Genomic DNA, 27,512 nt, shown 5'->3' with positions numbered 1-27,512 from the left:
AGAGCAGGGAGTACAGGTTGGGTTGTTCCTGCAGTCACAAGAGGGCTGCTCCACAGCAGGTGAAGGAGGTTTGGGTATAGATATCCCCAGGGCAGACATCTGTGTCTGAGACAGTCACCCTCAGCTCCCTTTTGACTCATTGGGGACAAACTGGCATTTGCAGGACTTGACCAGCCTGGAGATGATCTGTGCTGGTCCTTAGCAGTGCCTCGGAAGAGCCTGTTTGTCTCCGTAGGCTCTAAAGTGAGCCTAGATGAGTAGTTCAGGTATAGGCACGTCTGATGTGATAGTCTTCCTTTGGTGAGGTGATTTAACTGTCCCATAAACATATCCCTATCACAGCGTTGTTACTTTCCAGTCCTGGTGTAACCTTGCTGTTGTCTGCCTCACCCTGACCTCCACCTGCTCTGTGATTGCAGCCTTTGAGCTTGCATCTAATTTTGTTGAGAAACTGAGCTGGGAGGTGGAGAGACTTCTTCCCCTACACTTTTCCTGAACCTCCTCACCCTTCTGCCTAAACGCTAGTGTCTTGCTTTTGCTTTTTCCTTGACCTTTGAGAGAAACTTGGGGGGAGATCAAGGCCTTAAGGTGTTGGAGGACCTGCCCTGCAAGTGTAATATGAACACATTCAGTGCTGGCTGTGGAAGAGCTTGTCCTACACAACTGTGTTCGACAGGTGCCCATAGGACAAAGAAGAAACTCAAAGTGAAGCTAAATAGCAGGACAAATCACCAAGCCTACCTTTTCCAGCCCCAAGCTCATGCTCTTTGCAGGTGGTTGTCAGTTGGGCATATTCTTGTGTCCCGCGTGCTGCAGTTGCTACAGCGTGCAGGGTGGATTTGGCTGTCTTTGTATTTACTGTGTTATTGAACAGGGACACGTTGAGACAGATGAGGGACACGCTGAGACACATAAAGGATATGCTGAGATAGATGAGGGACGTGCTGGGCCGGAGCTAAACTGAACTAAAATGGCCAGAAAGTAATATCTTTACCAATAAATTACACAGTGGTGGTGCCTGTGCTGTTAAACACCAGTATTGGCAATTTGTCAGCAAGGCTGGTTTTGCGCAGGGTTGGCCAGCACGCTCCCCAGCAGGTCCCAGCCGTCATTTGGAAATCAGCAGAGTCCGGAACCCGTTCCAGTGGGCAGCTTGGAGGCAGCCACCTCGTTGTGGAGGCTAAAAGGATTTAATATCACAGCTATGGCCAGGCCATCCTGGCTGGATTTAGAGCCAGAGACTGAGCTGTTTGCTAGTTCAAGTATAGCCAACATTTCCTATTAATTTGTCTCACTTTTTTATCACCACATCATTTTGGACCATCCTGGACCTTCCTCGTATATTGAATTTAAGAGCCGGTCCTGGTCTGCCAGCTCACTGAGGGCTGGCAAGTATAGATGCAACTCTGCGAATGCCAGCCATGCCCTACTCAGTGACAGTGTTGCTCCTTTACCAACTTCAATTTTCATTCTTGTAATCCTGCAAATCTTAAAATAAAAGAACACATCTAATGGAAGCAGCTCCAGCTGAACCGCTGGATTTACTGTTTGTATGTTAATAAGAAAGTGGCTCACTGCTATGGGCTGGTTTTTCTTGAGGTACTACCCTGGTTGTCATCTTGGGTTCCTGACCCTGAATGGGAATTACTGTAAATTTTGCTTAATGTCATGTACATGCATCATCTTTATAATAAGGATTTTCCCATTTGAGGGGGATTTGGTCTTTGAAAAATATTAACTTTAAGAATGAAAAGTTGTTAATCTTCTTCTAAGGAGTTCAGAAAACTTTAACGCCATAAAGTAAAACCCTTGGTCATGTGAAGTAACAATTCTTGCATCCCTTAGTTCTTAGTGGCTTCATTAAATGTTGTGGGAAATAAGCACATTTCAGGACAAGGTCCGTAGTAAGAGAAGGCGTTAATGCTGTCTCCAAAATACAATTCTTTTCCTGTTTCCATGCTCTGGGAAGGAGAGAAACAGTTAATACTGGCTATTGCCAGCACTGGCCTTGGTGTTAGCAGCTCCTGAAATGAATGAGCAGTTCACGCTTCAGCAATATTGTCTCAGGCTCTTGGCAAACCCAAGAAGCCAGCTCTGTTTCTGGTACGCTCGCTACGCTGTGATGTTTTTCTTGGTGACTATAACAATTTTCACTCTGTCTTCTTTTTTTTTTTCCAAATGGAAGCTGAAAGGCTCAAGGTTGTCTCTGTCTCCATTTCTCCGAGCTAATTTCAATGCTTTCCCTGCGAGGTGACACTGAGTTAAGGCAAAGTAAAGAACTTGGGAGAGCTTGGGTCTTCGGGAACAACCCGCTCATTTTGCTCCCCTCCCTAAACTTGTAGCTTGTCCTCTTTTTTTTCATTATTTTTCAGTGGTGCTATTTATTTTGTTTACCGCAGGTTTTCCATTTTTAGTTTCCTGCCCACTTGGTGCCACCTGGGAATCTCAGCACCTTGGCACTCGTCTGTTGGGTTTCAATAGCAGCCTCTCTGCCGGGTAGGATCTCTCATTGGAGTAATTGTCTAGAAGATGTGCTGCATGAGCCCTACCTCAAGGAAGAAGGCCAAATTTTTCTAGCGTGGGTGGCCTCAAATTAGGCACCTATACCCATATTTAGGCGGTAAAACAAGCGGGCTGATTTTCAGACGCTTGAATATTATAATGCGTGTCTTTAAGCCCTTTTCATTTACTTAAAACGGCTGTTGGGAGAGGAAATAAACAGGAAAAATGAAGGCAGAGGGAAAGAGTTTTATTCCTGAAATAAATTTGAAAAAAAAATACTGAAAAGAAACAAGTGGAATGTTTTTAAATGGATTGAATTTGTTGCTGATACAGGCAGGAAATAGCACACTCAAATATATGGGAATATATAGATATATTTTTATCTGAGCTCTTTTTTTGCAATGTGTTTTATATTTAGGACACATATCAAGATTTGCATCTGTTTCCAGAACTTGCTGCTAACAGTTAGTAATGATGCCAAAACATACTTTAGTTCCAGCTTGAGACCAAATGATATTCAGGGCTTTTTTTTATTACTAATTTAATGTCTGATATTAATTAAGGAAATTTTCCATAAGTGCCAGGCCTTTTCTGAAGAACTCATTAAAATTATATTAACTTAAACCGGAATCACAGTCTGAGCATGTTTTGTAACGATTATTCTTACTGACTCTGCTGGGTTTTGTAAACAGAATGCTAATTGTTAATGGGGCAACCGGGCGCTCGATTCCAGACTTTCGAAGGGCCAGATCCTGAGCCATTACCTAGATGTGTGCTCCCAATAAAGTCAATAAGCTCCTAACAGAAAGGCTGCAGGACCGAGCTCTTTGTTTCATCCTTGTGCGAAGGCATATGATGATCTCTCCGTTCCCTCAGTGGAATCACTATTGATTTTCTACCTAAGACGGCGCCAGCAGTGGTGGCTGATGCAGGACCACGTATCCTGGTACAGAGAGGGACTCTTAACTCCATATATGAAGCTCTCTGGTACATATAGGGTGATCAGGATGACTTATTTTGCCTTTAACTCTCTGTGGCCTTGAGTCTTTGTTGTCCTGAGTTTGGTTTGATTAGGCACAAATAGGATTTAGGAGATGTCCCCATCCCTGGAGGGGTTCCAGGCCAGGTTGGATGGGGCTTGGAGCAGCCTGGGCCAGTGGGAGGTGTCTCTGCCCATGGCAGGGGGTGGGACTGGATGGGCTTTAAGGTCCCCTCCAACCTGAACCATTCTGTGATTCTACAAAATGGTTCTGTAAATACAGGAGAATTTGGTCCTTGTGAAACCATGACTGTGTTTGGTACAAGACAGGCAGTAACATATCTTCTGCCCTCCAGACGTTGGATAGTTTAAAAGGCCCACTTTTGTGAACCTTGCACTAAAAAATACAACTCGAGAGGGACAAACTGCTCCTGGTAGAAGTAGCTGGAGCTGCCTTGACTCTTGGTGAAATTTCCTCGCATTACTGGCCGTGCAGAATTTGGCCATGAAGGGAGCATTAGAGAGTAGCAGAGCTTCTCAACGCCTTTTTGAAGTGGTTTAGTAATAGTTGTTGGTCCGATTTTACTGGTGCCCCAATCTTCTCCCATCTCAATGGGTGTTTTAGCATAGGGGGATCCGATGTGTTGCCAGTTCGGTTGTCAGATTTGAAAGAGCATTGATATTGGTGATACTGGGCTGGTATTGGCCACTGAAGGAGAAGGTAAGAGCTGTGCAAGTTCTTCAGGCTTTCTCTGGTTGTACTAAAGGAAACAGTGTAGGCAGCAAACAAGACAGAGATGAATGAGATAAAATGACGGCGCACACTTTCACATGGCTCATAAAGGATGTTGTTAAGAGTGAAGGAGCTATTTCGTATGCATAAAGGGAGGGTATTTGGGGATGCTAATCTGCAAATCTCTTAATATTTGCTTTCAGACTGACTCAGAGAGAGGGAGGGAGGGGATCAAAGCAGGCGATACCTTCCTGAGCTTGGGACAGGTTCTCCACATCCACAAGAGCAGTATGCGGGCGGTACAGGGTCCCCTCAGGGAGGAATCTGACCCTTCAGCCACGTGATGCTTGATGGTCCTTCTGTGCCCAAGGAGTTTTTGTGGAGAGCAAGGATTTTTCAGAATGGTGAAGCTTCATTTATGAAGCTCTTATAATTTGATTTAAGGAACTTTCCCCAGATATATGGATTCATAGGTTATTAATACAGTGAAGCTCATGTGAATCTCTGCTTTGAATCCAGCTGTAAGGTTTCCCCACATTAGCTCTCATTTGAACCTGAGGATAACCTTTCAGAAAAAAACCCAACAAACCAACAAAAACTCAGTTGATCTTAATTCAAAAATTTCCGGGGTAGCAAAATTCACCACAGCCTTTGGTTACAGATATGAACAGAGGTCGCTATGGAAATGTGGGTCTTATTACTAGTCTGAATTTGTCTAACTTTAGCCTCCACTTATTTGAACTTGCTGTAACGTCGTCTGCCAGATTGCAGCACCGATTTTTATTTCTGAGGTTCCAGTGGGTTCCTGTGGCAGTGACAGATGCTCCGAGGAGGTGGGTACCAAAGGAGGTTGCGGTGCTGGGTCGTGGGGAGATGGCAGAAGCCACAGGGAACTGGACGCTGTGAGACGCAGCACTGGTTTGTCTCGTGAGGAGGCTGGAGGGGCATTGTCTGAAAATATTTTAATCATGTAAGTTTGCTATGACTTCACTATGACCGATCAAATAGTGGAAGTTCCCTTCCCTAATCAGACGAATTCCTATGGAATCTGCTGAAAAGGAGTTATTTTTTGGTTGAATCACTAGTGGGACTCTACTTTTCCAACCCACCTGAAAAGACTCACAGAGAAAGCATTTTTCACTGGCATTCTGGGCTTCTGCAGTTCCTTTAGGAGTTTTTCAGCTTTTGTATTTGCCCAAGTGTAAAGTCCTTCCTGTTTGGTTTTTTTCTTTAATGAAATGAATTTAATTCCTCACCCACTTCCATAGATGGAGATACAAGAATAGGAGACACACGTTCTCCCCTGGTTTTCATACACTGTTTAACCTTTTGTTTTCGGAAACACAACTATTGTCAGGGGGGCTTTTTCCTCCAGGTTTACTTAACGTTTGCTCTGTCAAAAGCAAAGAGAAGCCTTCAGCCCGGAGCTCCGGGTGGCCCTAGGCAGCAGACGCACAGCTTCTCTGCTCTCCACGTTTGTAATTATTCCATGGGCTAATTTGCAAATAGAATTGAAGTCCCTGGGATTACTTCAACCAGTGAATGCTCTCAATGTGTGAAGAAGTTTAGTTCTGGCAAAAGAGGCATCACATGCTTAAAGCAGGGGGGGTTGTGGTGTTTCAAAGGTGCATATGGAGGAGGAGAGGAGTCAGTGTGTGGTGTCTTCAGCTCTGTCTGGCCCACGTCACCTCCAGGCTTCCCAGTCATTTTTCCCAACGGTCTCTCTAACCACACACTTGACCTTTCATCCTGTGGTAGCCATGAATGTTTGCCATAATACGTTGTTTTGTAATATAGAAGTGTTGAGTGTCGGCAGCTGGAGAAAGCCTACTTGGGCTCGTATGAGAAGGAAGAGCAACCATGCTGAGGGAAGGGGAGCACCACTGGAGAAAAATAGCCTCGGGGAATTTAAGATGAAGGTCAATTCTGAAAGCAAAATGTAGAGGTAGTTCCTCTCACATTGATCTTTCTCCCTCTCAACATCACATTTCTCGGGTGGTGAGAAGTGGATGTTGGTGTTCTTGGATTAGGAGCAGTATCCACAAAGCCTCTTTCATTTAGCTGAGATGAGAAGTCCCTACACCAGCCTTAGCCATTCCACCTGCGTGGTTTCCACTCGTTATTTTTAATGGTTAATCGGGCTATCATCTGACCCATATGCATTAGTGCTTTTTTATGCCCTTTTCTATTAAACAAACACTGTCTAGAACTGACGGAATATTATGAAGCTGGAAGCTAAAGGTATGTCCACCTTGGTTTAGTTCATATAATTAGGCTGCACAATGGACTTGCTTAGAAAACAGGATGGCAGCACATGTACATGACCAAATGTATAAGGCACATCATTTTTAGGTGATAGATGTCTGTAAAAACACAGCTTGCTGTATTTAATTTTGTGCTGAAGTTATGTTCTGAATTGTGTTGAAAGCTGAACGTGGGATTGAAAGATTTCCACAAACTGGAGATCCCTTGCCTTTGCCAGTCCCGTTGACAAGGCTTTGCGTGAAGTTTTGGCTTTCGCTGGAGCACCCAGGTTTGGCTGCTGTGCTTCAGTGATCAAAGTGATGGCTGTATTTGTGAATAGTTACTGGGTCTTTGCCGGAGTCACTGCTGACCACGCGATAGGCAGCAGCTGCTAATATCGTTTGTATTGCGGTAGAGTCTGGAGGTCTGATCCCTTCATGCTAAGAACTGTACAGTTAAAGAAGAGGAGAAAAAGCGGAGGAGAAAAGAGGAGGGGAAAAAAAAAGGGAGGAGAAAAGAGGAGAAAAAAATTTAAGTCCTGTCCTTTATGAACTTGCACTCTCAAATACAGCACAACAAGTTAGAATATGTGCAACAGAATACAAGAGGGAACTGAGAAAACACAGAGAGAGACAGTGATGTGATTGCAGTGGCTACGGCCTCACTAGAGTTGGGTGGTAGTGAGCATGGGGCAGAATGGGGTGCAAGGACAATGTTTGAAGGAAGGTACTGAGATAACTCTGTGGCTCTTCACCTCCTTCCATGCTTCAGGGACAGCAGGAATGAAAGCCCAAAACTACTCGTTACAGCTTGTAATAAGAGCCAAGCAGTGCTGGTCATCATTCTATGATTCTGTGATTGTCATTGTTGAAAAATCTGAGTGGAGGAGACACAGCCCCACTGGGTAACACCAAGGGTCCATCTCAGAACCCATCACTTCTCAGCATGGCCAAGAGTGGTTGCTTGGTTCCCCTGAAAAGCAAATCCAAAATATATATATGTGTGTGTGTGTGTGTGTGTGTGTGTGTGTATTCCCAACTTGCAGGGATTTCCAAAGCTGGAGGTTTACAAGTGGATCAATATATTTTATAGCTGTTGATAGACCTCTGTGAACCTGCTTACCCTTAGGTAGGTGGCAACAACCCCAGAGGAACCCCTAGATGAGTTCCTCTATTTCCTACAAGTCTGTAGTGTTGCAGTCATAGAGGAGTGACAGGGAGCTCATGAGATCATATGATCTGTGCCCCTCTATGCGGAAATAGGACCAAACATCTGCAGGTCATTCCTGTTAAGTGCAGCCAACTAGTTATGTGTATTGCTGCCATTGAAAACAAAAATAAAACCATGTCCCAAAAAAGGAGAAATCCCAGCCAAAAAGCTTCATTAGGGTTGAAATAGATCATTTCAGTACAGTTAAAAGGTTTTTAGAAAATAAACTTAAAAACAAAGGAAATCAAAGCTTACATTATAAAAGAATGTTTGAATAAATGCTTGAGAAGTGATGGGGGCTTTATGAATACATTCAGAATATTCCGAGCGAGACTGCTGGCCATGAAGTGGGAGTCGTCGCTGCAGTATGGTGAATAGATCTCGAGCTGCGTAGTTTGTCAGCACCGACAGAGGGAAGGTAGAGAATAGAAAGCTCTGTGAGAAAGAGCATAAACATTTAAAGAGCCTCTAGGACATGGATTGCAAAGGTTGGGATCTGGATTAGGGACCGAGGACTTGAAAATTAGACCTTTTGCAAAGGTGACTGGTTTACCAAATAGGAAGGGAAGCAAGTGCCTCAAAAACACCCAGAGGGCTGCTGACCCAAAATCTCTGCAACATAAGCCAGAGATGAAATGGCTCATTGGAAGAGGCGTCTCGCAGAAGCTGCACGGAGGAAGTCCCTGGGAACTGTGATGTGGATGCTGGCATGACCAGAGGAGCCACAGAGAAATCCTGGCAGTGGGAAAAAGGCGCCTGTCTTTCCCCTTTCTTCCTTCTTCCTCTCTCAAATATCTCCCTCTAAAGGGATTTTTTGTTTTTGTTTTCGATTCCTGCTAAAAGCTAACCCATGTTATTTTTTTTATGGGTGAAAAGAAGCACAAGGGAGGATCTAAGTACCACCAGAGCCTAATTAGGAGCCATCGTATTAGATTCCAAAATTAGATAGGAAGCTGGGTTACAGGGTAGTCCAAACCCAACCAGTTCCTAGTTTGGCCTGGCCCACGTAGGTGGGCCAGACTGGTTTGGAGCTGTTTTGAGGATAGGCTGCTTGCCCATGGAGGAAACCGTTCCAGCCGCAGAGGAGCTGGAGCACGGCGCCTGGTCCTCAGCCGGGCCCTTCGAGTCTCACGGGGCTGCTCTGCAGATGAGCTGGAGGGGTGTTTGGTTTAAAGTAGTTCTAGCTGTTCCTTTCTCATGATGTCAGATGAAGACAACTGAATGTGATAATTAAGGCTGCCTTTATACTCCTCGTTTTTATTTTAGATATCAGGACTGTCTGTGAAAGTTTATTTTAAGCCAAGTTCTCTTTACTCTGTCTTTTCCACCTTTTCTGTGTCTTCACCTGTTGAAGGGCTTATAAAAAATGTCTGATGAGTTTTGCCTTTAATCTTCATACCTTTACAGTATCTTCCAACGAAGGATTTGGTAGTATTTTCTAAACTCTGCTACTGACCTTTGTCTCTTGGCTAATAGGAGGTAATAAAATATCCATCTTATAGCAAGCAAAATTCAGCCAGGAAAATCAAATTATATGCTCAAAGTCACAAAACAAAACAGTAGCAAGAGCCAGAAAGCAATGCATCACATTTCCCCTTTTAACAGCTTAATGGATAAGTGAACTTTCTAAAATTCTGTATAACATATGCACTTTGTTGCTGAAATGCTGTTATCCTGTGCAATATCTCCATGATACATTTATTTTTCACTAGCCTGTTTAGAAGTTTTCCAGCCTGTCTTTTGAAATAAAGCAAATTCAGAGACTAGTCAGGTTATCCTGGTTTAAGTACAGGCTGGGCTTGAGTTAGACTTCGGTAGGATTGTGCGTTTCTACAGCCTGTGGCAAAGTAGTTGGTCTTAACTTAATCCTCTGTTACAGGGCTGTAGTATCTCATATTTGCCATGAGCCGTGGCCATTGAAGTGACTGTTACTGTGGTTTATCTGAGACGTGGTAGCTTGGATTTTGAGTTTAGAGCATCGATAGTGATTTGAGCTACTAGCGGCGTAGCCTAAGTTGCCATACAGCAAACAGCCTAAAGCATGTTTATGATGTGAGCTATTACAGTCCAAAGTCTGTTTCTCTTTCTCATCACCAGTTTCCCGGGAGGATAAAAACCATATTCAGACTTTACACTATGGAGAAGAAGCATTTATTTAGAGGTGGCTGGCATAAGCTTCAGCTCAGCTGGTGAATGGAGATGCTGTGTGGACAAGCTTATAATGGATTAAAATTAAGCTTACAGTAGTTTGCCTTAACATAGTAACAAACTGGGCTTGAGATGAATGAAAAAAAAATATACAGAGCGCTTTATGGTGCTTGTATTAAAGGAGATTGAAATAATATATTGTTAAAATGGAATGATGCTGAATGTAAAGAGGGATACAGTGCCTCTAGCCCTGCCGTGCAACCGTGTTTCGCAGTCTGCGTCCTCCTGAATGTGGTGGCAGTTTGGTGTCTCATTGGGCATGGAGAGCCTCCATGCCTGGGTTGAAACCTCCGTAGGTCTTTGCACTGGGCGGTATTTGTGACCCTTAGAGAGAAGGGCAGCAGCTGTAGCGAAAAGAGCCCACGGCTGCGTGCATACACCTCCCTTGTCTCCCCAAAGCTCGTGGTGACTCAGGGCAGTCAGCACTGCACAGCGGCGAGTCCTGCTCTGCGGCTTCCTGAGAGCGATGGCGTTGCTCCTGCGATGCTGAGGGTCCTGACATTCCCGGGCTGCTCTCACTCTGCCCCGTTCGGCTCGGTGTTTGCCCACGCATCTGCCCACAGGGCTCCTTCACACCCTGAGCCTCTGGGAATTCCTTTGACTGGTGGGTCAAAACGCTGAGATGTTTGACAATTCTGTCAAGGCCTGACATTACCTCTGTTCGTGTTACTTGGGGAGAAATGTTATGTTCTCGCTGCAAGGGAAAGAACTCTGGCCGGCGCTGGGTGAGTTATTTTCCACTGTTTTCACTCCAACGGCGTTACTTCGCCTGCTGCTAAAATCCTTAACCTAAGATGGGAATGCCTCCCTGGTATCTGCCCTCGCCTTTCCCCAGTACCCAGCAGGTCTCCGTGGGCTCGGTGCCGTCGTCGCCTTCGGAGCAGCTGCATTTGCAGGCTCCCGCGCAGCTCGCGCTCCGGCACAAGCAGCCGCTTTCAGCTGCCTCCCCGCAGGACAAGGTGGGGCTGTTTACCCTCCGGGGACACAAGACTTCATGCTGGGTGTAGAAAAAACCTCAACGTCGTGGTCCTGGACATGGACAAGGACCGAGGCTGAATTTTCAGTTAAAGAAAGAAGTTGTTTTGCAGGGGAAAACGTGTGTTTTTAATTCTTTAAAGAGGGAGTTCCGTGTTTTATGGATGTCTGGGGGCTGGGGAGGTGCCTTTTCTTCCTCCATGTATGATATTGTTCAGACAAAAGAAATATTGGACTTTCTACCTTTGTGAATTTAAGGGGTTTTTGGCCAGAAGTGTAACAATTCATAGGTTTTTTCTATGGAAAAAAAAAAAAAAAGTGTTTTCAGAACAAGGCCAGAGTAACCAAAATATGTTTGGTTTTGTTTAAATCGCTCAGTAGAAAAATCGTCTCTTGTCTGTTGTTAAGAGAGAGGTTTAAATCAAAGGCAAATTCTACATATTCTAAAATATACAGAAAACTCTTTGAAAGCAAAGCCAAGTAAAACTTTCAAAGAGACCTTCTCCTTGATGCAGAGGTTTTGAGTTAGTTTACAGTGCCGAAGCTTGAGTGGAAATAAACAGCCTAAGAAACAAATCGCAAATCCCCCTTTTGGATGCGGAAATCGGGGCAAGCATCGTATTAATAGCACAGGAGACTTTTCCATAGCGCTTCTTGTCCAGGGCTTTTCCAGCAGCAGCGAGGAAAAGCCTTTGCAGTTCGTGGGGATTTTTGTGTTCGGATTTGGCTGTGGAAGGTTTAAGCGAGCTGCGGAGCGAGGGAGCAGAGGGCCTGATCCTCTCGTGTTGGGTGGTCCCTCCTCTAGCAAATAACCCTATTGAAAACAGAGGCACTATTTGTGGAGTCATTTGTCAGGAAAAGTAGGGTTTGTAGGATACGGCCCCAATTAGCAGCCAGATTCTGGTTCTTTTCTCGTGATAAAAACACAGCCCGCTGCACGTCGCATCTCGTCGGTTCCCATTTGAACTCCTTCCACTTGCTTCGTGCTTCTTCCCGCTTCCTCGGACATCCAAAAAAAAAAATCCCAGCACCACGCTAGCTGGGATGAGCTGGCTGCTTCCCTCCTGCTCAGGACTGACGTGGCCTCTGGCCCTTTGCTGTGCCATTTGGGATCCGCAGGGCTCGGGCTGTGCTGGAACCCAGCGGTGAGGGCACCAGGTGGTTGCTAGTGACCTCCAGCTCCTGCCCGCTGGAGCACATCAGGCAGGTGACATCCGACCCTGCGTGGCATCACTGACCCAACGCATCATCCCCACCATAAATCCCGCTTTAAATGCAACCCAGGTGCAGTCAACCGCACCCAGGGGACATCCTTCCTCTATCCAAGCCTTTCTTGGAAGATTAATTTAGGGAACAGATTATCACCAAGCTGCCGGGTTTGAAGCGCTCCTAATTGCCTGCACACGCTATCCCGCGGCGGGCGCGCTGCCCGAGCCACGCGTGCTGGAGCAGGCAGGGCGACTGCTCCGCTGGCCCCGCTCGAGCTCGGCACGCCCGGGAATGCCGGGATGGTTTTCTGGGAGCTGTGGGAGCGCTGATAGCAGCATCGTTACTTTAAGGAGGGAGCGGGGCTCTCATTATTGGGGTTTTTTTTTTTTTGGCTCCCTAAGTAGCTATACATCATTGGTACGTTTTAAATTTTTTTTCCTTTCTTCCTCCTTGAAAATGAAATAAGGGCTGAAAGGGTAGATTTGTCCTTCGTTTTCTCTCTCTTTTTTTTTTTCCTCTATTTTTTTTTCTTTTTTTTTTTTTCCTTTTTTTTTTTGGCTAATCTGAGGCACGCTGCCACATCTGAAGCCACTTGGCTCATTATGGATTTCATGGAAACTGATTCCCTGAAAGTGTTTCCATATGTGTGTTCCCAATATATCCCATCCTTTTTCTAAATGGGAGTACAAACTCGCACACGAGCTGGAAATGGCTTCAGGATGTGACAGAGAAGTCATATGACTGGAGTGGCACTGTGTGTGGCCCTCTCTGAAAGACACGGTGTCCTGTGTGCTGGCTCCCATCCTACAGTAGATCCAGTTTCAAAGAATATCTTCCTTCCCGGCTTCTTAAAAACTCTTAATCAAGAACCAGCAAGGAATCCTCTGCCCTTCTTCCTCAGGAGGGATGCGTTTGTTAACAAGATTGGAAAGGAAAATTTGGATAGAGAGGAAAAAAGAGGGGTTTAAAGGGTGAAATTACAGAGCAATGCCAAGGGCTTCCCCCCTGAACCCCCCCTCGCCCATGCAAAACATAGTTTCTTTGTGTCTGCTTGGGAATCAGATGGTATTTCTGAGTTGCTAGCATGCAGTGGAAAAGTACAATTCATGACAACATTGGAAACAAATATTTATACTGGATAGTTAAGGCACATTTTTCTGAAAAAAAAAAGAAAAAAGAAAAATAATAAAGTGGACTGGTAGCCCCAATGTATATTATCTTCCCGTTCACTGGATTTATACAGGATTCTTCTACTGGCGCTCACCATCACCGTGCATGCATTGCAGCTCTCAGCCCTGCGGTTTCACCCTCTTGCTGTGTACAACGCCGCTGAGGTTGCTATCCAAGAAAAGCTTCAAATGTTCCTTCTGATGTGTTTCGGCTGGGGAAAAGCAGCAGCGGCTGAAATTCAGGCAGGAAACATTGGGGAAAACTGAAGTGAGAGCTGTGACATGTCTGTGTGCGTGTGTGTGCCGTGTAGCGTTGCAGAGCTGCTGGGCTTATTTTCAGGAAATGATATTTACATTTTGCTTCCAGTGTAGCACATAGATGGCCTGAGACTTTAAACAAGCAGGAGGCTTCTGATACACCACCAGTTCCTTTCCTCCTGAATCGCTTGTGACAGCTCAAGGCCGAAGTCACTGAGATGAGATAGCAAAGACCGAGAAGTTCAGGGGCTCCACATCACTCCAGGTCGATGGGTATCCTCGGGTGGCAGGTCAAAACCACCAGCTGAGGATGGATTTCTGTAATATGACCGTTTGTCCCCCTCCTGTGGTTCTCGTTAGAAAGGTTTATGAGTCCTGTATAAGTGAAGCTTCACAAGAGGCAGGGAACATCCATATATCAGACCGTGATGGCTGATACATTCATAGCTCCATTTCTGCTTCAAACAGTCCATCTACAAGGGGTTTGTTGTTGCTTTTTTTCCACATGCAAGGGGAATTTCTACCTGTCGGTGTTTCTGAATGTAAGATGAGCTGCGTCCTGAGGTGTAGCCAGTAGCTACCTGTGTTTAGATGCATAGCATCACCCAGCAAGACAGGTAGCTAAAGAAAACCACCTTCTTCCAGCACAGTTCATCCAACAGAAAAGTCGTGTTGAGGCGGCAGAGGAGGTTAATGATGGAGCCTGAGCTGGAGAAGAGCAAAGAGACCCTGCTTTGCCGTTTAAGCAGTGTAACAGCTCTGCTTGGGAAACACCTCTGCGTGCACGAGTGGTACTTTAATGGTTGCTGCTAATTATGTTATTTATGGGGTGTTTGTCCCAGCAAAGGGCTTAGGTGCTGCACCATAAATTCAGCGAAAATATCTATCTGCAAATTAATCCCTGGTATTTTAGGTGTCAAAGTCCTTTTACCTAAATTCCAGAAGGTGCAAGTGTTCAGTTTACCGTGAGAACTGGGGTACCGAGGGATGGCGAGAAGAGATGCACTAGAATTGGGTTCTCGTGTTTTGTGCGGGAGGCTCTGAAGGGGTTAAAATGTTCCTTCCTCCCTCTGACTTTTGTGAGACTGCTGTGCTTAATAATGTTGGTTTAAATGGTCCCAACTAGGCCTTGAAGTTAACACCTTGTTGAGGTGAAGGAAAAAGGAGGGAGGAGGGCAGCTCACACCTTTTCTCTGGCTATTGTTTGCCAGGAGACCCGCTTGCTGATATTCAAGGGTGACATGGGAAAAAAAAATACGCCAAAAAAGATGTAAAATGCTTTTTCTCTTCCCCAGCCCCGCGGTGGTTTTGTTCTGAATTAAAGGGAGGGAGAGGGCGATTGAAAACTGACCGTTCCCTATGATAAATGGTTGCATGCGTTGAGATAAAGCACACTCATCCCAAAAGTGAACCGGGCAGGGAGAAGCCCTGTGCGTTATTTCAGCCGCACTGCAGGACTCTTCGCCCTCGCAGAATGTAGACACGTACTTGGTGGGAGATGTGTGGGAGGAACATCCCTGAGCTCCAGCACCGAGCTGGGCACCGGCTTCAATAGATTTGTGGGATCGGGACCTAGGAGCTACAACAAGGAATAGGTACACAAGGAGGTGGGAATTGCAGTCCCAGGCTCCATCCTGTAGTGGCATCCACAGGGAAGGTGTCTTTGGAGAATCCAGATCTTGTCTGGAAGGAGGCAGAAGGAGGGTTATGCTGTGTTTGATTCACTCAGCATTACGGGATGCAGGTGATAGGAATTCAACCAAATGAAAAGCACAGTGATACTCTTGGCCGGATACAGAAGGATGCTTGGGGAAAACAGGGTTCAGCTAGCAAATAATCACTGCCTCCCATCCAAACACATTGCAAAGAATCCTTAAGACTGCAAAATAAGTGCTCAGAAATTGGGAAATCTCAGTACTTAACGTTGCCTCTGCAACTTTAAATTAGCCTCATTCTGCTTATGCATTACATTACAGATTTTAATTACAGGATCACATGGTACTTTTCCCACGGGATTCCTGCCTCATTCAGTGCACAGGATGGACAGTGCTACTTTAATGAGCAGCTCTTCAATATTTTGTTTTCTTCTTGTTCTTTGCAGTTCCTCAGGCTTTGCTTATTGCAAAGCATTAAATAATGCTCTGATGTAGGAATCTTTAATTTCTTGATTGGCTTTGCTCTAATATTTTGGCCATGGCATTTGTATACAGTTCATTGCAGCGCAATATTCCCAAGAAAGAAAGAACCCACTTTAAAAAGAGTACTGAGACTGACTCCAAGGTCTCGTGCAATTCAGTGCACCTTCTTTGTGTTATTATCAGCATGGTTTTTAAATGTTTTTAGCTTTGTGTTCAGACCTGTGATCCTGTCGGCTTCAGCTGCAGCTATGAATATTTAGTGCACGTGCAAATCAGAAGTCAGTGTCTTTGCTGGGCACAGAAAATAAGAGAAACAAAAACGTGATTTGGGGAGATTTCATCTGAGTTACAAAGAAGCCGTGTGGCGGAAACGTGTAAAATCCAGCTTGCTGAGGACAATAATCACATCTCCCTGACCTTGTTCACTTCATCCCTCTGATTTCTTCCAGCAGTGGGTTTGGGGGATATGTAGACAAGAGTCTTCTCTGTTCCTCGGCTCTACTGCGTGTGCATAGGTCAGCTTGTGTGCCGGCCACGGGAGGGTTTGTGTAACAGGAATAGCATCTTCTCCTCCAATTGAACACTGTACCATAGCGCGTATGGAGGAGTAACTTGAATGCTGGCATTTCCCAACTTTCTCACTCTTCACATGGAAACCTTAATAATATCCTTTTGTTTGTCTCTAGCTGGGTTTAGAGTTTCTCAGATTTCCAAAACAAGCAAACCCCAAGTAACCCCGCCTACCCCGATTTTTCTTTGCACTATCGTACAAACATCCACATGGAGCATTATTTCGCTCCTTTTACACAGGCTTCTGCCATTCCAGTGAATGGAGCTGCCAAGAGACCCGTGCTCGGTCAGGACCAGCACGGGGATGGGTGAGAACATCCTCCCGTGTCAGCAATATTCGCAGAAAAAATGCTGGGACTTGGGACTCCTGGATTTCATTCCAGGCTCTGGACAAGTGCCTTTGTAGGGGCACAGACTCTTCTGCCCATTTTTAGGCAGAATGCTTATGATTTGTTCATATTTGGCTGGATTTTCATGGCAACGTCTCTCACACAAAAGCCACTCCTATTCCAAAGTTCAAGTCCTTACTTCAAAGCATGGAACTGGTACAGCTTTTCAAAGGAAGGCTCCTCAGTGTTTAACATTAGTGAAACAATATATTTTTCCCAGCAGAAGAGTTTCAGCTGAAATTTTAAAAACAAGTAAATACATAAATCACAATTGAGCCTGAGACAGACGCCCAGCATGGACAACTTCAGTCAGAACATTTAAAGTTTGGCAGAGCTGTAAGAGACTGAAAATTGTCTCATCATGTGAAGTGTGTGGCATACTTCATACGAGGCGATATTATCAGCTGCAAGTACTCTAAGCTGCACATACAGTTCATAGATGGAGATGTTAGCAAAGGAAAAAATAGTTTTAATAGATCAATTAATGCTATGTCCCGGCCTGAATTGAACTGTTGAACAAAAACCCACAAAATCCAATATCCGCTTCAGCGAATGTCTTAATACTGAGTTGTCCAAAACATAAGTGAATCATTTAGCTACCGGTAAATAGATTTAACTATATGTAGCTGAATTTCCTTGAGACAGGCTATTCAGTGACTTTCGAATACAACACCGCTCTGTTTTCTTGCATCCAGTGATTATACGTTGACTTGATGTGCTAGAAATTTCCCTCTCAGATGTGCATTAAAGCAGGGTGACGTGGGGGTTTTTTTGGTAGTGACCTTATGGCATAAAATGACAAAACAAATTGCAGTATTTGTAAGTTATAAAACTATCCTATAACCCTTTAAGGTAGATATCGGCTTGCTGTACCCACAAGGAGTTAATCTATCCACGGTAGATTATGATCTTAATAATTGGAAGCGATTGGCCAAAGTGCTGTAAACCTGGCAGAAATTTGTTGCCTTGTTTTCTGCAAACCACAAGCACAGCTTATTAATTGAGAAATGAACGTTAACTGGCATGAGCTGGCATCTGTAAACTGAAAAAGAGAAATGGCCACAGTACGCATTCAGCCGTAAACGGTAGAGCTGCAAAACTGCAACAGGTAAAATTGTTTTTTGAGCGTGAATGCAACCCCATTTTAGTCGGCTGCTGGCAAATGCCCAAGTCTAGCGTTTTTAATGAGGCTTCTGCATCAAAATAAGTGAAACCACATGGAATTTTAATTGTTCTTCTAAATATGAAGCACACTAGAGCAGTATTCTTCAATCTAGGATGTTAGCATATATATTGGCGTGGTAACATTACCACTTTCCTGATCTAGACGTATAGGTCTCAGAAAACTTGAATACCAGGTGACATTTGAGAGGAATCAGCTTGGAATGTTTAAAAACAGTTTCCTTTGGGCTTCTCAAGGTGTCAAGGGATTTTTTTTTAAAAATACACTTCTTTTTTGTCTGTATTGTCAAGCACGGTGACCTGATCAGTCTGTAGAGGGAAAGAAGATCACTTGCTGTGCTTGTTGCCATGATTCACTTTCTGGCAGCACGGAATAAAATCTCTTCCCTTTATAGAAGTGTGGTTTCACAGTCTTTCAGCCGTGATGTAGGGCAGAGGATCTCTGCTTCACCCGTTTAATGAAAGCTATCACGAGAGTGGGAATTCAGAGATGCAAATTGTTTTCTTGCTCTGATGGAGGAAAGATTAGCATAAATCTTTAATCCTGCTGGGGAGAGGAATAAATAAATTATTTACTTGCACTGTCATGTTGCTATATTGCTGATTGACATCGCTGTTTGTGTGCAACTAGATATACAAAGATGAGCACCGTACCCAGAAGAGTGGTTTATCTTCCCAGTCCAGCAAAGAACTAAACATTTATAAATGAATATGCATCTGGTGTTTGCAAGTTAGAACTAAAACCAACCTTTACACGAGGAGGTAGCACAGAGAGAGGAAGAGGAGGAGGGTGGAAATGCATCAGTGAGATGGCAGAGCAGTGAGGACAGCAAGAAGCTGAGTTTTGAGGACACTACTCTGAAAGTTTCTAGGCTCACTTAGAAAGAAAGCTTTAGAACAGACATCACAGAAAACCTTTTCTGATCTCCAAAGATATCTTTAAACAATGGAGATACTGAAGGCTGGGAACAGATTGCAACCTACTGCAATTATGAGGGCAGCAAAAGGCATTGGGGCAAAAGAGACGTCGGAGATGTGTGTGCAGGAGCCATGCAGACACAGCCACGAGAGAGATAAGAGAGGGTTATGGTTATTTGGCCTTTGGGAAAATAGGATTGTGCTTTACAAGGAACAGTAAAAAACAAACAAGTGTGGACTTACAGGGCATGTAAGGAGGTCTGTTGCCCCACGTTAGAAATGCCTATGTGTGGTGTACCTCATTTGACACATACGTGTTCTCTTAACAGTGCAGATAATATTTGGACCTAGCCCTGAAAGGGAGATCGCTCTTTAATGTGTAGAACTGTGGATAGTTTGTTATTTGAAGAAAAAAAACATAGGTTGCAAAGAAACCAAAAAGTACTGATGTTCTACACCCCAGCGCTCATACCAGTTCTACCTTTGATTATAAAAGCCTTGTTTAGCCTCTGTCAGGGTAAACTAAGAGCAACTCTGTTCATGTTGGGAGAGTTGCAATAACAATAAAAAAAAAAAGGAGTATAAGCAGTAGCAGATTGAAACCCAGTATTTGGAGCAGCTGGGGAAATTATGTTCTAACCTTATATTTCCAGATACATATCAGACCTGTTCACAATATAAAGGATAGTGTTCCAAAATTACAGCTTTGAATCTGGGTGGTATCGCCTCTGGCTATTGTTTGCAGTTGGGAACGAACAAAGTTGCATCAAGCAGTAGAGTGTTTGCTGTAAAGGTACAAGTTATATTACATTCCACAGGGCTGTGATTGGAGGGGCAGATGATGGAGACAGACCCATTCACCCGTAGGTCACTGATTCGGTTCCAGATAAAGATAACATTGTCATCAGAGTTAAAAATCAGCTTTTACTCCCCATTTAAATCTCTGTCCTCAATATCTTTTGGGACGACGGATTAGAGTCCCCTAGTTTCCGGCTGCGTGAGCTGGATGCTTGGCTGGCTGTGGCCCACCTCGTCTAACCTGAACCCAAACTGTGCCCGAGCTTTGCCTCCCTGCCATTTTTAGGTATCGTTGAAAGAGTGGGTTAAATGAGCTGGTAGAACAGGAGACAACAGTGATCTAAGTCACAACATGTTCCACGCAATGTGTCAGGGTCTTTTGAGCTTGTGGCTTATGGTGGCAGTCACCATAGCGTGTGCTACAGGAGGGGAAGGACAGAAGGGTGGGGAGACTTTCTTTCTACACAACAGTGTCAGCAGGTCGGATCTGAAGCCTGTTTGCCAGGAAATGTACTGCTTCATCTTATATTGAAAATACACGGAGTGTTTTCTGTGTTTAGCACGTCAGTTTGGCATCTGGAAGATGCCGTATTTTCCTTTTAGTTAAATCAGATTGGCAAAGAGATGGGTGAATCCTTGGATCCAGAGGACTGTAAAGCTGTAGAAGTGTCAGCTGAGGTTTGCAGAGAGAGTCCATTTGATGTAATGATTTTTCCCCTTGATTGACACCCCACCCTCCCCAGCTCTCGATAGATATGTATATATGTATCTACTGCATATTTGCAAATTCATTTGCCTCGTCCTGTACTCTACTTCTTCATCAGTTTTTTGTCTATTCTGCCGTCCCTCTCTCACACCCTTTTTGTTTTTTCACTCTTCTGGCTTTCAGCATGAGCTTTCACCATCTTTTTCTTCTCCTCCTGTCCATCCCACAGTCTCCTAAGCAGATCACCAAGCTACTAACGTTTGCTTTCCAGTTCTGCTCCAAAACTTTGGGTGTTTGATGTGGGATTAGAAATTAGGCAAAATGAGTTTACCCGTCCCTGTTTTGCGTTAGACTCCAATTCACAGGGCTAACCATCCAGACGTTCACAGTAGCCATAAACTCTGTGGTCTTTTGTGAACCAGACTGCACAGACTACATATGAAAACAGCTTTTTTTTCAATGGCAAGAAGAGAGTTGGGCTTGTAATTTTCCATTGACTTCACTGAAAAGTAAAATTTGCATCTTTGCTATCAGCTCGGTGGCTTTGCACTGTCCCTCAGATGCAGCAAATAACATTTTTCAGCCCTAGGAAGCAGCTGAGCAGATCCTCACCTAAATAAACTGATTTCAGGCAAGAAGTGGGGCTTAGTCACCCCCAGTGTAACTCCTCTGGTGTCAGTGGTGCAACTAACTTGGTGTTGCCAACTGTTGTAGTTTTATTACAAGCTGCACAGTAATTTCTGCATTTCTCGAAACCCCAGTTCCCGACGGCGTGCGCTGAGGTGGGAATCTCAGCTTTCATGTGCAACCAGATCTGAGTTTCTCAAGAGGCTCTAGCAAAATCCCAGAGACACGTAACCATCAAAGCTCAGAACCAGAAGGCAAATCAACTCCAAATCCACTTTTTTTTTTTTTTTTTTTGACTTTTGGCTCTTTTTCAGTCTTTGATTTTTGAGATTTCTTTCTTTTTTTTCCCCTGGCCTGACTTGCGATCTTTGAAGGCTTCAGATTGGCAATGCTGCTCCCTCCATTGGCATCGGTGGAGTTAGACCAGGGATGAGTTTGGCCCAGCCCTTGTAGAAGACAGATGTATGACTCTGTTCCTTGCAATGTTTTATTTGATATGATCTGCTGTTACTCTTGGGGGCCAAAAGAAGTGGGTTTTCTTAGAAAAATAAAATTCTATCATCGATTGATACAAAAAAATGGTATTTACAGAATTGTTTTCCCCCGTCTTCTGTTATAATTTTTTAGGTGCTTCAGAGCTGGGCCCATTTTCAGATCCCAGGCAGTTCACAAGCATTTCATCCCTCACTGAGAGCCGCTTCTCCAACCCACGAATGCACTATCCAGCCACCTTTACCTATACACCGCCAGTCACCTCAGGCATGTCACTGGGTATGTCCGCAACCACTCACTACCACACCTACCTACCACCACCCTACCCTGGCTCTTCCCAAAACCAAAGTGGACCTTTCCAGACCAGCAGCACTCCATATCTCTACTATGGCACTTCGTCAGGATCATACCAGTTCCCCATGGTGCCGGGAGGGGACCGCTCCCCCTCCAGGATGCTTCCTCCGTGCACCACCACGTCCAACGGCAGCACGCTGTTAAACCCTAACTTGCCCAACCAGAGTGATGGGGTGGAGGCGGATGGCAGCCACAGCAGCTCCCCAACCGTCTTGAATTCTAGTGGCAGAATGGATGAGTCCGTTTGGAGGCCGTACTGAGATTTCTCCTGTAGCCGGCCCGACCTCCGTGAGCCAAAAAAAACCAAACCAAACAAACGGTTGACTACGAAGTGCCTGTTTTTTGTGCTTTTTTTTTTTTCCTTTAAAAGAGAATAAATAGATTTTACCAATATGTGCAACTGTGTAGATGGGATGATAACGGCCATGAGTAACACAAGAGTTACCAACACACCCCAACCTATATTTCGGATTATGTGGATGAAAGCACATATTTTTATCTTTTTTTTTTCCTTGGAACAATTTTACCTTGGTTTATATTTAAAATGTACTTTTTACACACACACAAAAAATCACCCCCACCTTTATTTTTCCTTTTTTTGGTCTAAAGTGTTATAATAATTAGCGAGTACTTTTGCCAATGAGGAGAACGGACTCCCTGGCTGTCAGGAGAAACACGGTGATGCAAGGCAAAGGCTGCATTCCCTTTCATTAGTTCGTTTTCTTTTAAATAACCTAACCATGAACTCCAGATACAGTTGCAGTCATACAACGTATGGGACCCTCTTCACACCCTTAGTGCAATTCAACTGGCTTGTATTGGTGCACATAAAAAGGAAAGCAAAGATCGAGTTGCTTCCATTTTGCCATGATACATTCAGATGAAAATAGCTGTCCAAAAAACACTCTGTCCGAGCCTTGCTGCAGATAACGGTTGGAACTTCTGTGTGTTCATTGCTTTTTTGGCTTGTTTTTGGGTATTAAATGAGAACAAGTCTTCAAGTTAGGCTAGACGACCCTGGGGTTTCCTTTTTGCTTTTGTATCCATTCATTTTGCCTTCAGTTAGCCAAAAACCAAAAATAGCAACCAAAACCTTTTAAGAAAAACAAAAAGTAAAATGTTATTACTTATGCAAAATATGAAAATGGCAATATATATTACTAGAGCCAAAATTATATACATAGTATTTGTGTTTGGCTATGTTCTTTTTTATTTTTCTTTAAATTATAAATGTGTAAAATTTGAGGTTGTTTGCTAACGTGAATCATGGTATAACTTTAAAAGAATATTTATAATTATTTAATGACATTTGGACCCTTTAAACGTTTCTTAATGTAATGATATATTGACTTCGGTCTCTAAAAGTGGTTTGTTTTGTTTTGTTTTGTTTTTTTTACTTATTACATTTCTGCAGTGGTGTAAACCTCAAACCTTTACCCAACTCTGAAAAGCAGTTCCAGTGTGGACCAGTTTACAATGCGACTTAAAAACGACAAACCCAACCCAAATGCATCCACATCAAATGATTTTGGATGTAGGATCTTTTTATATAACTTATGAAGGAAATATTGTGTTTAAAATATTTTTATTAGCTGTCTGGTTGCCTTCAACACAGTCTTGCCTTTTAATCAGTCGTTGTGGAGACACTGGAAAACTGGTAGGAAGGATGAAATATTTTCCACCCTTCCCCTAATTTCTTCTTCTCCCAGGATTTTTCTCAGAACTTCAAAATTTGAAAATATTCATAGTTAAAATGTTCTGGTTTGACAACATGATTTGAATTTCGACAGTTTGGGGTTTTTTTTTCTGAAAGAAAAATCAAAAAGAGTTTCAAAGCCCGTATTTTACAAATAATGACTTGTTAAATATCTCAGAAATGGGGTTAAGGGAGAATTGGTGAAACCTTTTCTCCTCCCTTTGCAATTTCAGCCCACTTGATGGAATAAACAAAGTTCAAAACTTAAGACAGAAGCTGCCTGGTAGCGAATCACCGCCCGTTAGCATTAAATGCTGGAGCCGTAAGGATGCTGTGTTGACTTGGAAGCCGATGTGGCTGTTGCCGTATTAGAGACAAGCACGAGGGCAGCAATCCTCACCTCTGCAAATCCTTGAAGAGAAAAAGTCACCTTAAAAGCCACCCTAGGGCTCCCACGTGCAATACGGGGAGAGCGAATTGCACCCAGAATCCTTAACCAACCTGTCTGCCGCCCAATTATCCAGCGGAGGGGCCCAAAGTTTGTGGTGGGAGCTGAATTGCCCCTCCCGTGCTGTCCCCAAGCTTGATTTAGCAGGGTGTTCGGCACGTGCTGGTGGGGTTTGCCCACGCTCCATCCTTCCCTGCCTTATCCACGGCCAACGGCAGCCTCCTCAGGAGCTGCCGGCCACCACGCCTCTCCTTGGCTGTACTTTGGCTGCCCCCAAAGTATCGCAATAAGTCAACGGTGGGCATAGCCGTACCGAGCTGGACAACACCATCATCGCTCGTTAATAGTGAAGCTGTTAAACGAGTTGATGTTAGCATGGTCCATCCCCTCCAATTTGTGTGATGACGTGCTCTGAAAAAAAAACTTAAAAGTCTTTGCCTTCTAAAGGTTGTATACCAAGTATGCTTAAAGTATAAATAAGACACTTTTTTTCTTCTAATACTTAGTTTTCCTTCAAAGATGGAAGCTGTAATTGATTCTATTTATTGTTGGTTTGTGGTAGCTTGAAGCATACCACTGTCCACTTATTTGTAACTGTAAAATACGTTTGTTAGTCTCAGCAGCACTTAAAAAGCCAGTGTCTGGTTACACATTTCAGTTTTGTTTTTTGTTTAGTAAGCAAGAGAAAAAGATGTACTGCCAGTGCAAGCTGTTTCCTATTTAATAAAAGGTACTATATTTGTACATTATTTGTTATTGCTGAGAAGGGCTTTTTAAGGTTTACTGTATGCATATTAAGTAATTTTTAGGGCGCTTTTGTGTTGAAATGTTGTTAAGAGTGGCTGCAGGCAGCAACCCAGATTTGTTGTTTCTTTTTTAAGACTTTGTTGTAAAATTCAAGCACTTGGTTTTTGTTTCTGGATAAATCCAGCACAGAACAGACTTTTGTTTTGCTCAGTACCGACAAGACTCTGTTTATGTCCCCGTGGTTTTTCAGCTGCACCATTAGGGACAGACGTTGAAAACGTTTTCTCTGCCCGGTTGAGGTGTGCGTGCCTGACCCGTGCCCCGGCTGCGCGGGCGGGCGTCGTGCTCTGCCTGCTTGAGGTAGGAAGGAAAGGATTTTCTAAGTACCTACGGATGGAGGAGCTCCAGCCCGTTGACTTTCAGTAGACCACCGTGCTCCTGAATCCTTCTGGTGCCTTCAAAAATCTCTCCAGGTACATCAGGCTGGCCACGGAGGGAGTTGCACAGGCTGAGGCAGAGATGCTCATCAAAGCTTTTGGGAAATGCTTCCCAGTTCACTTAGAAATGCTCTTGAATCAGGTTTTTCAGACCAAAAAAAACCTCAACCGGTGCTATGTAGTTAATCATATCAGAAGATTTGACGTTTTGCGAGGTGCTTAGTATGGACAGAAAGGAGTTTATTCAAAGGTACGACAGAAAGGAGTTTACTCAAAGGTACGACAGCCCTTCCCTTCGGTGAGTGGCGATCTTTGGCACCGGTCATAGATTTAAAGATTAAAAAAAAAAATGGCCTTTTTTTTACTTTCCACCTCTCTTATCCTACCAAAGATTTACTTCCAGCACAACAGGCACGATGTCCCTTTTGCTGAACAAAGGATTAAGTCTTCCTCTCCCTCCTCCTAAGGGTAGCCAGATCAGGGTCAGTGGGTTGGGATGGATGAGGAAAGCAAATTGTTTAACCCACAGCATCATTCGCGTGGCGTTCATCATTCCTTTTAAAAGCCCAGCTGCTGGCTCTTTCTTAGCATTGAACTTTTTTTTGCCAGCAGTTGCCCGAGCAAAGATTTATCCGTTTCCACAGGTAACCATCTCAAGTGGGGCAAGTTTTGCACTTTGACACTCAGCAGAGCCAAGCTGAGCTCCCGCCGGGCTGTACACAGCCAGCAAGCCATGAGCAAAAGCAATAATTCAAACCTGGATCAGCCATGAGCTCAAAGAAGCCCCGTTCTCTGAACCCCTGAATTTATCGTTGTTTTTAAATAGAGTGCATTTCATTTTAACATTTTCTGAGAACTTTTTTAGATGTTTGTTTACTTCCATGTTTACAGATAACTCTTTGCTTTTTTTTTTTAATGCAGTACTTTTAAGTATAGCAGCCAAAACCATACTTTTACAGTAACTTTTGTTTTAGGTAATATGAGTGACATTCCAATTTTTTTGTTGTTGTTGTTGTTAAATAATGCTTTACCAGTCTTGAATTTCTGCTGGAACAAAATATTTGTAGCATTTTGTGTAAATACAAGCTTTAATTTTTTTATTTTTTCAAACGCTGTCACCCAAGATTTGCTTTTCATGCACATATTGTACAAACACACTCTGCTTTATGCCACAGATGATGATTGTGGACCAGTTTACTTCAACTTCAAAGGGACTATTTGTATTGTATGTTGCAACTGTAAATTGAATTGTTTGGCATTTTCTCATGATTGTAATATTAATTTGAAGTTTGAATTTCATTTTCAATAAAATGGCTTTTTTGTTAGTGTTCTTTTATGCTTCTTTTTCTTCTCCTGCCCCCTCTTAGCACCAGGCAGGGCGAAGTGAGCACAGTGTAGGTCACAGTATTGGCCCTTTTGTGGTGGCCCCATCGTTTTTCACAGTGCTTAAGTTTTCAATTAAGTACAAAGAAGCAGGTTTCCGGGCCTTTGGGTGGTAAAGGACACCGTCTAAATCTGATCTCAAACCTTGCCTCTTTTCCTGAGTCTGTAAACTATCAAAATCTCTTATTTCTGAGAATGTATCTCTCATTCATCTTGCTAGATCGTTAACTCTGAAACCTAACGACTGATGTTGGGGAGGACATTCTGGTGCTGTGAGCAGTGCTTGAGATATAGGAAAGGCTGGGATAAGAGTTCCAAACCAGAGGAGAAGGGGTTGAGGTCTGTGGTGCTTTTCCAGGGTGGGGGTTGTGCAATCTCCACCTTTTGCCTGGTCAAACCTGAGGAACAGAACACAGTTGCAGATAATCTGTGATTTGCATGGCCTGAGGCAAGAGTAGTTTCCAAGCAGCAAAAGATGTGTGGATAGGGAGGAGACTGGGGGAGGAGCCCAGTGTCAGGGGTAGAGGAGATGCAGCTGATGAAGGTGAGGTTAAGTTCACCTGAGGCTGTCTGCAAGAGGAGAGGAGAGGAGAGGACAGGAGTGGTTTGCAAGCTTGTGTCTGGTTTCATAGTAAGTTCTTACCCTTTTTAGCTCTTTCTTGAGTCTGAAAAAGAGAAATAGTAGCACAGAGATAGGTGAGGTTCTGATCATTTCAAGAAACCTTTAACTCTGAAGTTTAAATGTCACTAATGCTGGTTTTGTGAGTTCCGTTGGCTTTACCATGGACCCACACATTTCTTGCGTGGTGGGTGAAGATTAAGATAATGTTTGGGGGTTTTCAAGCGTGCTTTAGTTCCAGCCCATAATCTAAGTCCTGATTTTAGGGAAGCCTTATCCAAGAGTGAGGAACCAAGCAAAACCATCGGTGCTGTGTGGTGTAATTGCCATATGAATTGTTTTGGGGGATTTATGGTACAAACATTAGACTTTCTGCTGCCCTATGGAATATGGGTTAACCCATCTCAGGTGGTCAGAGCACAGCAGGATGTTCATTATATTCTTGCTTTCATGGTCATTTAGTCCAGATGCTCATAAAGGAAAATAAATTTTCACTTTTTTTATGGTCAGTGGAGGAACAGG

General features: G+C 43.9%; 1 protein-coding gene across 10 annotated transcripts in view; it reads left to right on the top strand.

Moving 5' to 3' along the window:
• RUNX2 (RUNX family transcription factor 2) overlaps positions 1–27,512 on the top strand; it is a 221,399-nt gene that overhangs the window by 134,079 nt on the left and 59,808 nt on the right. For 2 of the 10 annotated variants that reach the window (XM_054061040.1, XM_054061036.1), the window contains exon 7: positions 21,442–26,313. The exons of 7 other annotated variants lie outside the window; for them this stretch is intronic. In XM_054061040.1, the coding sequence (XP_053917015.1) occupies positions 21,442–21,920 (479 nt within the window). In that variant the 3' untranslated portion in view covers positions 21,921–26,313. Of the gene's footprint in view, positions 1–2,399; positions 2,949–21,441; positions 26,314–27,512 lie in introns of those variants that run through there. One more of the 10 variants, XM_054061042.1, reaches the window with a different exon arrangement.

The sequence above is a fragment of the Cuculus canorus genome, chromosome 3 (genome assembly GCF_017976375.1).
Source record: "Cuculus canorus isolate bCucCan1 chromosome 3, bCucCan1.pri, whole genome shotgun sequence".
In the NCBI taxonomy this organism is placed as follows: Eukaryota; Metazoa; Chordata; class Aves; order Cuculiformes; family Cuculidae; genus Cuculus; species Cuculus canorus.
This window is presented reverse-complemented; position numbering and strand designations above follow the sequence as displayed.